Here is a 10,235-nt window from a genome sequence, read left to right as displayed (position 1 = left end):
GGGAAGGCATCCGCCCCCACTGGCCCGGAGCATGAACCTCGGCCCCTCGGGGCCGGCTTTCCTGGGCAGCGGCGCTGTCCTCTTTGGGGGTCACGACTTGGGGAGAGTTTGGGCCGAGGGCACTCGCCGTGGCGCTGGCTCCTCGGCATACGTGCAGGTGAGATTAAAACCGACTTGGGCAGAGCACCCCCAGTGCACCCCGGGGATGGCGGTGGTGCCCCGTCCAGCGCAGGACTCTCCGCGGGCTGACACCCTCGGCGCCACCGGCTAGGGCGAGGCCAGGCGCAGTGCCCGTCCCTGTGCCCGCTCCAGTGCCAGCCCAGCTCTGAGCCGCCGGGCTGCTTCCCGACGCGGACACACGGAATCAAACCGACAGGGACATGTCGGTATTAACAGGAGTGGGTGGCAACTGCGATGAACTTGCAGTAGTTTGTTCTGTTGCGGCTTTTCCACCGTGTGAAAAGGAGTACAGCATACTGGGTGCGAATTTGGATAGAAGGGAAATGACTTTTTAAACCTACAAGTCCAAAGGTGTGTTGTTTTGTTTTCCGAGGTTTTTAATTGAATAATTGAGTGTATTGGTACATTTTAAGGATACGGTACAGTTACATTCATTGTTGGGATCTTGTACCTCTACATGACAGGTCTTGGTTCTCATTTTTTCCCCTTGTCCCTGCTCTCCCTTCACCCCCTCCTCCCCTCCCCATTTACCAACACTTTATTTCCATTTTTTCATTTCCTCACATTTTTTTCTTTTCCCTTATTACCCTTCCCCTACCCATCCCACCTTCCCTACACCTTTAGCCCCCTTGCTTCCCATTTCACAATGTCAGTTATCTCATTAGGATTTTATGTACTATTACAGTTTATTCACACCAGAGAATACCGAATAGTTTCTCTGGTGTGAAAAGGTACATTGTTTTGAAAGTTAAAAAAAATCGCCACTCGGAAACAGGTATATTTTTGGTTTCTAAGATATCATTAGACCCATCCTCTGTGATAATAGAAACTGCAGATAATGTGAAGTCCGTGAGGATGACCACAGTTGTTGTTTTACATTCTCCGAGTATGATGCCACCTTTGTCTTGAAGTTTCTCCTTATGAGAAGAAAGGAGACAGCGGAGTATTAACTTGATCGTTTCCCTATTTAGTATTTATTTTTTTCTGATACTGGGGATCGAGCTCAGGACCTCACACTTGCCAGGCAGCCACTGTGCAGCTGAGCTAAATCCCAGCCCGATCTTTTCTCTATTTAATAGCAAATCAAATAAGCACTTAGTAAACGACCTTTAGAATGAAAGATACCATAAAAAGAAGTGAATTGTTTTAAACTAGATTTAATTGAAAAAGAATATATTCATTTGATTTAAAAAAATCAAATGTTGCAAGTCACTCCACATCCCCACCTACGTAGTCCACCCTCTTAGCTGTGAACACTTTCTTATGTACCCTTCCAAAATCGTCCACTTGCATAGGAGCTGGGGTGGGGGGGCCTATGCGTGTTCGTGATCAGCTATCAAAGCCCCTGATTCATTGGAGAAGATCTGACCAGTGTTTTACAGGCCTCATAGCTTTGAACGTGCTCCAGTCATTGCTGCCAAGAGGGCCGTGGAGGTCGTGGCCCAGCACACCCATCTGCATGGATGAGCTGGGGGACTCGGGTCAGGGCCGCAGTTCCTGGATCTGTTCCCAGAGGCCAGCAGTCCTCTTCAGGTGGGCTCTGCTCTGCTCACCCTGAGATCAGAAACTTTTCTGTCCACATCCTGGGACTGCTGTGCCGTGGTTTGTTCATGTTAACATGGCAAACATGAAGACTTCTAAAAAAAGGGACAGAACACGTGAAAAATATGTAGCACATGTTCTGTATTTACAGAAAATGCATTCTTCACAGTTTTGCCAAGAGTTCTTTTTATTTGGCGCTGAAACCTACACATGGAAAACACTCTAGTGCATTTTATATAAAAAACTATTAAATACGGCTCCAAGTAGCCATAGTGCAATACAATTGAAATTTGTGATCATACCCAGGAGCTTGACAGGTTGTGAATCATCAAATAGAATTCTTTTCAGTGAAGTGTAGGCATTGTTTCTAATTTTAATGCTAACTCTCTGTTAACTTGAATGTTAGGTAAATCAGAATAGTGTGTTCCTCTTTTCTGCCAGAAAACAGACTGTCTTGTATATTAGTAAAAGGAACGCTTTCAGTAAATTTGCCTTTCCTAATTTGAAAACACATGTGCAGTTGAGAAAATTATTTCCTTCCGAACTGGTGAAAAAAAAAATAACATGTATTTGTACACATCTTTGGAAAGTCTTTCCACTGTCCTTGGGTTCCTTCCCCTATACGCCCTGTCCTAGGTTTACAAAAATGTGATGCAAGAATTAGATTATGTTGTCTTTAATCTCTCTTCTTTTTTTCTGTGTGATTATTTTCAACATCAGTTGACATTAACGTATACTGTGTTTTTTGGTAAGTGTATTGCTCACCACAATAATTCATTCGAGTCTGTCTTAATTTCTTCTTTTGATGTGGTGTAAATGACAAGTTAGGAGTGCACTAAGAGGTAATATTTTGCATTTGAATATATTTCTAATTAAGGAATTAGACCATTTATCTGGTACTTAATATTACAATGGTTACAATATTTAATACTTTAAACTGTAGTTAATAGGGCTAATCAGGCCATGACTCTAGTGTTCTGGGACTAGAAAGCAGTGCCTTATTCCTTCTAATAGGTAGGAACTGAGATGCATACATGTTAGCAGTGGTTTTTCTTTCAGTATATGTCACATATCTATGAGTTCTACTTCAGTATGAATTCTCTGGTCCTGGAAGAGTAGAAGCTGTGCCTTGGCTTCCAGGTGGGGTGAAAATAGGAGCTGGGAATGCGGTGCATCTGAAGCAGTGATTGGCGTGGCTGCTGCTTGTGCTCACTGCAGTGGTCACGGCCAGTCCCACTCCTCTGGATTTCTGAGCTGCAGCTTCAAAGATGTGCTTTGGGCACCAGTTGACTCATAGTGAAGTTATCGTTCTCCTTGGAGGGGCAGGGGAATGGAACTGAACTAGGAGCTCTCCTACGTTCATGTTCACTTCCCACAGTGCGTCCTCCAAAGTAGGACCACTAGGGCCAAGTGTGGGGTCAGACTCAGCGCCTCATCGATTAGCTCCAGAGCTGCTGCCTCTCACATGCAGAGCGTTTACAGTCTGTCAACACTTCTGGCTCAGAAGCAGCCTGAACCCATAGGAGAGTGGCTGAAGAATCTGAATCTTGGGCCCTAAGGCTTTTGTGGGGACGTGAACCTTTCTTCCCCACAGGTCAGAGTATCTGGAGCTCAATGACTAAGAAAAGGGGTTGTAATCTTTCCTGTCTTTGGGTGTTTTTGTAGGCCCATGATGATTTTGAAAAGGTAGAAGAGTCTGGCAGGTGTCGGGAGGTTCTCCTGCTTCTTCTTGGTGTGAATACATGGTGTTCACACCTGTTGTTCACACCAAGCCTGCTTCCCTGTGTCCCTGCACAAAGTAGGGTTTGGGAAGGGCTGGATTCTCTTTTAGATTGTTACCCAGACAAATACCCAGAAAGGAGGGGTCTGTTCCTTTGTTTGTTATTCTGGGGGAGAGAGGAAATAGGGGATCTTGAATTGGAGCACTGAAAGCTGTTTCTTAGGGAAATGAAATGTGAGTGAAAACTATTGGCAATTTTAGGCACACTGAGGTATACAGGCTTTTATAGATTGACCTAGGAGTTAATCAGCATTGCAGAGTCTTACTGGACAAATATATAGTGCAAAATGACAAACTTACGGGCGAATTAAAACAAAGAAACAAAAAGTAAAATGGTTCATTGGCCATGCCAGCCTTTATCATAAGGAGGATAAGGAATGTGCCTGGGTGACTTCAGTGAGTGGCTTTGGTACATGGTCCCAGCAGTGTCACTTGGAATGTTTACTTTCTCTAAAATTGCCCTAGGAAAGAGGTCACATTTCATGTTAAAAGTGGTTGCTCTTCATTACAGTGCCTCTTTGATATGACTTCCTATAGCACCTCTCAATAAAGCTAGGAGTAAACTGTAGGGAAAGACTTGTCATACTTTGAGCAAAAGTCTCAGAAGTACCTGTTAATTAGTGTTTGTCATCACTATTGGAATTTGCACTCTTTGTTCTCCTTTTGGATAATATATTGATGATTAAAAACAGGCAGTAAGAGGTTAAACCTTGTGATTGGCACTGACCAGATGTTGTCCCAACTTTCCCCTTCCACAATGCAGAAAGCAGGCAATTAAATATTGTACAGATTTGTAATGTCAGTTGAACATTCACTGCTGAATAGCCCTCAGGCACAGCGGGGCATTATATAAGACATCAGGAGACAGCTGACTTACCTTGCTGCTGCTGGATAAACAGTCCACAAACAGCTTCTGAGTAATGCCAGGGCCCTGGTCAGGCTGGGCTGGGGTCGTTCAGGGAAAGAATTGAGACCCCGTCCCTGCTCTCTCATCCCTTCTTCTGAGCTCTCCCTGTGGGCACAGGGGGTGCATAAAGAGCGGCATCTGCACAGGGGAGCGCTGCTGTGCCACGAGAAGGACAGACTTGAGGCATCTGTAGGAAAACGGGTGCACCATGAGGCCATAATGTTAAGTGAAATAAGTCAAACAGACTTAACTAGCACATTATTTCTCTTATACAAGAACCTCAAAATATAAATAAAGAGCAAAAGAAAAGACAGTAGCAGAAAGTAGGGGAGACAGATCTTTTTCAGTAGGAAGGGGGACCAAGAGATGGAGGGGAGGAGGAAGGAAGGGAGAAGAGCTGAACAGAGAATGAAGTGTGTCATATACATTTACCAGCTGCACGCAATGAGTGTAAACATTATGTGCTGCAAACATGGACTAATGAAAAGAAAAAATAAATGAACTTCAAAAAAATGAATAGAGCAATTAAAAAATAATTTGGTATCCAGAAGTAATGTCCAAACTGAGATATTTATGCCATTGTCTAAAAAGTGTATGTCTAAAGAAATTATCCAACTTTAAATGAGAGAAGTAAGAGAAGTAGGAAGAGATCTCTTTGGTCTCTTGGTACCAGCAAATGAACCATTGGGTTTAAAATGGGGAGATTGGATTTTCAATCTAAATCCTGTGTCATAAGTCAGTAAACCTTATTATAGCGAAACCTTACCAATTCTGCAAAATCTGATATTCTGACAATTGTTTTAATAATATAATATTGTGATTTTGTTGAATCTTACTCATTTCTGTTCCTAGTTCATATCTGTCTACCAGTTCTTATAATAGGATGCAGTAGAGTTTATTATAATTAATGATTATACTAAACCGATAACAACAAGTAGGATAAAGAACCAATTTCTGCAACAACAACATTCTGTCTTGCTTTAAGTATTGGCCAGTATATTGTGTTTCAGCTGCGATCGATGGCAACAAAATCATAGTATGACAGAGTACTGGAATGGTCTTGGATTTAAAATTGGATTTGGTATGTAGTTCTATTTGTAACATCATATTTGGTATATGGGAGAGAGATATTATTTAGTTTATTTAGAACAGAGCCATTTTAACTCACCTTGTTTATAATAGGTCCAGCATTACTTTGAGAAAAGTAGGATTGTACATGGTGAGTAGAAGAGAGCCGTCATTTGTATTATCATTATCACTCCAGGAAGAACAGTTTTGAAAGCAATACCACCCATCCAAAACAAAGCAACGTAAAAACTGAACTATTGGAGTGTGTTTAGTTTCTCTATATTCTCAGTTTGTGTTTGTAAATTTGTGAAAGTGCATAGCTATTATAGGCAAGGATATTGTGTTTGTCCTTAACCATATGACTTGATATTAAAAAATTCAAAATACCTTTGAGAGATAATATCTGTTTTGTTCATTCTTTCAGGCTGACCTTTCTTTAGAGCTTTTTAAAAGATGCTAATTCTGGGTGAAGCACAGATGGAGCCCAGGCAGTGTGTACAAGTTGGCAGATGTATTACCTGTGTGGCACAACATCTTGGTGAGGAAGGGTGAGGCCATAAAACTACTGAGGACTTGGGGAAAGTATAGGTATGCGATTTCAGAATGGCCTTTCTGGGAGACATCAGAGGAGAGCAACACATGAAGACAGAAAGGGGCAAAGGATTCCTTAGATCTCTGGAAGGCTGGACAGGCCCAGTCTCCCGGACAGCCAAAGTGACTTCAAACCAGAGCAACACAGAGTTGTATGCGTGAAGCCTGGGCCCATCACCCCCACCCCCACGGACATCTGCTAATGAGGGCGTGCAGTGCAGTGGCACCCTGCTTGGACCAGAGAATAAGAAAGCAGGCAGGTTCAGCTGGGGACCTGCTTTGGACTCCTGTCTTTGTCCCCTGCAGGTCTGGCCTGAGTGTTGGGTTGAGGAAGACAATGTGGGAGACCATGGGTATTCACTCTTCTTTCTCCTTTGAAAGCTTCACCCTGTGGAGCAGGCCTGTCATTGTCTTTGAACTTGGGGTTCCTTCATCACTGACTGGGACTAATTTGGGGGATGGGCAGGTGGGGTGGATAGTAGCAGAGCCCGTGCTCCCCCTAGAGACTGAGATAAGGATGCAAAGTCATCTTCAGCATTTGACAAAGCCCAGTTTTGGAATATTTTGGAATTATTGATTCCATACTATCATTATTATATATTTAGACATGTGATTAATAATTAAAGCTTTCTTTTTCTGTGTAATATAATATACACAGCAGTATTTTGAAGGGGGTGTTCCTGAGGGAAAAAAAATTTTTTTTTGGTACCAGAGATTGCACTCAGGACCTTGTACTTTCGAGGCAGGTGTGGTGCCACTGAGCTAAATCCCTGGCCCCTGAGAAATGTCTAATAATAATAATACCAAATGCTTATATGTATAATACAGTTTGTACTCTGAGACTGGTAAGACTCTGAGCCCTGCACGTGTATGAAATCATTAAACCTCGCAATACCAAATGAGATGGGCGTTATCCCATCTCAGCTTTCACAGGCCGGGTGATGTTAAATGGCTTGCCCAAAGTCACACAGAGCCAACGATGCATAGCCAGTAAGTGGGCTCCAGAGGCTGCTTTAATCTTTGTGCATATATTATCTTAAATATTATTGATTTCAACCTTAGCTAGTATAAATGAGACAGCAGATTTTTTGTTACCTTACACATTAAATTTAGCTAAAAAACAAAAAGTAATTCTGAAAATAATTTTGGGAAATTTTCTCAAGAACTATTTGAATATATTTTCCCCTTCAGTTTCATAGCATTTCACATAAAATATTGATGCATTTACATTGTCATTGTATTCCATTTTTCCTCGAGAAGTTTGAGAAGCCTGCTAGTATAGTTTTACTTCTTTCTTTGGAGACAGGATCTCACTTTGTCATTCAGGCTGGCCTTAAAGTCACGATATAGCCCAAGCACTTATATGTCAGCTTGAAATGATCTTCCTCCAGGTGTGTTAAATTATCCAAAGAATATAGGTCCCCTCATTGCAGCATTTGCATGATAAAGTATCTGGCTACATTTTCTTAAAGTGGGTTTTTTTTTTTTTTTTTTTTTTTAAAAAAAATTATGCATGATAATATCTGTCTACATTTTCTTAAAGTGGGTTTTTTTTTTTTTTTTTTGTCAAAAAGACTTCTCCCAAATATCTCAAACTTAAAATGTACTTTTGCCTAATATTGTTGTAATGTGTGGTTGGTATAGGATCAAAGTAGTTTCATGAAAAATGCAGTGGTGTTTGCTAGAAATATCAGAAGTCAGAAGCCTCAAGGATATGTAACCTTTGATTCCTAGGTTTCCACATACAGTTGGGGTAATGGTTTTTATCCAAAGCCATGTTCATCAGAAAACTAACTGCATGGGCTGAAAGAAGTCACACTCAGAAAATCAGCAGTTACTGGGTGAAAGAGGGCTCAAGTTGAGCTAGAGGGAAACAAAGTCAGATACCACATTAAATAGACTGAATAAATGGTTAGCCAGATGATTCTTGACCTCATTCATCCTGCTAGAAATTGTACATTTGGAATTAATTTGTTTTAGAACCTGATAGCTTTTGGGTCTTCTGGAACCTTTTTGTGAATGTGCACCTCTTGCTTATGTAACAATAATTGGTAGACACAAATCTCTTTAAGTCTGGAGATTCCTGGAAAGGACGGTGGGACCACTGGCTGGGTTGTTGGTGGAGATGCTTTGCAGGAACCATAAATGGTTCTACTTTGCTGTTTTTCTAGCTTTAGGAAAGTCCAAGGGGATTCTTCATGGCTGCACCCTCGGGATTACAGGTAATCAGTACAGGAAGGGATTCTGAGAAACAGCCATACCATCATAGAAGTTGGCAGGATGGGATGGAGGCAGTTGTGAGTATAGGAATTGACCACCTCAGTGCAAAACAGAAGGCTCTAAGAAGTGTCCATATAGTCAGGGGACTGTGAACTGTTGTGTCCAGCCTCCATGACAGTTGCTGCTCAACCTCTTCCCCAGGCTAACTCAGGAGAACTGGGAGGGAGAAGGTGGCCTTGGTTGGAGGTATGTTCCTGAACAGAGCCTGTTTCTTCTACTTACCTCCTTGTGGGGAAAAAGAATCACACCCCTTTCTGAGGTTGGACTTTGGGAATCAAGAGATGATCCTTGAGTATTAGACTAGGCAGGTAATGATGGTGGGCACCCAGCAGTCCTCCATCAGGGTTGATGTGCACCTCTTCATTGGGAAATGCTGAGTTGCTGGACTGCTGGAGCCGGGAGGCCGTGCTGTCCCAGGTGTGGAGAAAAGGTTCACTGAGAAGACAGCCATGTCTCTTGCCGCTGCTCCAGCTTAGGAGAGGCCCCTTGGATGAAGGAACTCTACTACAGCAAGCCGGGGCTGGGGCTGGTGAAGGAAGGCGTAGGAAGAGGGTGCTGTGGGACGCAGGCAGCCTCACAGAGAGCCAGCATTTGGAGGTCAGTGCAGGACGAATGTGGGGACTGTGGTGTCACCGTGGGGCCTATCCTCTGGCGAGGTCTGGCCTCTCCTGCCCTGTCCAGCCCTTCTCAAAGGAAAGCGCAGGGGAAGAGAAAGGGAGGCGTGGGAGGGTAGACCCATCCCGAGAGGCAGCCACTCCCATGGCTCCCCTGTCTTGTGGTGGAGGGTGCAAGACAGAGAGGACCTCGAACCAAGCACAGAATGAAGTTGTAAATGAACAGGTCTGAGTTTTTAAGGACTTGTAGAGAACATTTCTAGTCACAGAAAGAGACTGGAATGTTATGGAATGTGAGTGAGCAGTTAGTTAATGTATAACGAGTGTGCAGGGACAGAGAGGACCTGGGCTGGGCCCTTAGGTGAAAAACAGTGCATTTGTACATGAACAACATGAGATGCCCAACGTCCGGTTATAGCATATGGAATTGGAGCCCACACTGTAGTTCTGCCCCTTCATTTCACTATGCACGACTGTCCACCAGCTCCTCTCTTCTTCCAGGGAGCCATTCAATCAGACTATCCTGTGGGAGTTAAACAGCTGAATTAAAATTGCTCATGACGTCACAGGTAGGTAGTGGAGGTTTCCATGAATAATAATGGGTGCTAACACTGCTAAGGTCTTACATCACTTTTAATGCCTATAACAGCCGATCACCAGGTAGCTATTGTAATAATTTCCACCTTACAGATGATACAGGCAAGGTGCTGAGAGGTAAGGGAACTTGCTCCAAATCTCAGAGTGATTAAGTATGTGTGGTGAGATGGAGAGAAGGCAGTGTCCCCTCCCCCTTCTCCTCTCTCTTTGTGGGGGAATGAACCCAGGGTCTTTGCACTGAGCTACATCCCAACTCTTTTAAAAATATTTTAAATTTTGAGGCAGAGTCTTACTAACTCACTAAGCTGCCCAAAGATGAGCTGGAGCTTGTGATCTTCCTAGGTTACAGGTGTGTGTTCCCACTCCCAGCTTTAGTATCTACTTTCTGTATCCTATAAAACCTTCAATGCTGATATCGTAAATTTCAAAAAAAAAAACAGTGATTTCAGAATATATTGAATTGGATGGAATGGAGCAGGCGGAAAACAGTTAAGATGATTCGAATTTGCATCGTTCTATCATGAATCCAGCAGCTCTAGGGAGCTGGGTGCTTCTGTCATTTACATCAAAAGACACAGGCATCTGGGAAGCAACCATGAGTCTGAGACAGACATAACTCCTGGATTTGGGGTTTGGATTTCTCACTCTTTTTTTTTTTTTTTTTTTTTTTTTTTTT

General features: G+C 42.9%; 1 protein-coding gene across 2 annotated transcripts in view; it reads left to right on the top strand.

Moving 5' to 3' along the window:
- The window catches only part of Plcl1 (phospholipase C like 1 (inactive)), a 271,071-nt gene that overhangs the window by 7,067 nt on the left and 253,769 nt on the right, over positions 1-10,235 (top strand). The window contains exon 1 of one of the 2 annotated variants that reach the window (XM_010631973.3): positions 19-157. The exons of the other annotated variant lie outside the window; for it this stretch is intronic. Within the exon in view, the coding sequence (XP_010630275.1) occupies positions 32-157 (126 nt within the window). The 5' untranslated portion in view covers positions 19-31. Of the gene's footprint in view, positions 1-18; positions 158-10,235 lie in introns of those variants that run through there. 2 annotated transcript variants of the gene reach the window in all.

Source organism: Fukomys damarensis, unplaced genomic scaffold (assembly GCF_012274545.1).
Source record: "Fukomys damarensis isolate Sample0158 unplaced genomic scaffold, DMR_v1.0_HiC HiC_scaffold_26, whole genome shotgun sequence".
Taxonomy (NCBI): Eukaryota; Metazoa; Chordata; class Mammalia; order Rodentia; family Bathyergidae; genus Fukomys; species Fukomys damarensis.
The sequence above is the reverse complement of the archived record's forward strand: the minus strand, read 5'-3'. Positions and strand labels throughout refer to the sequence as shown.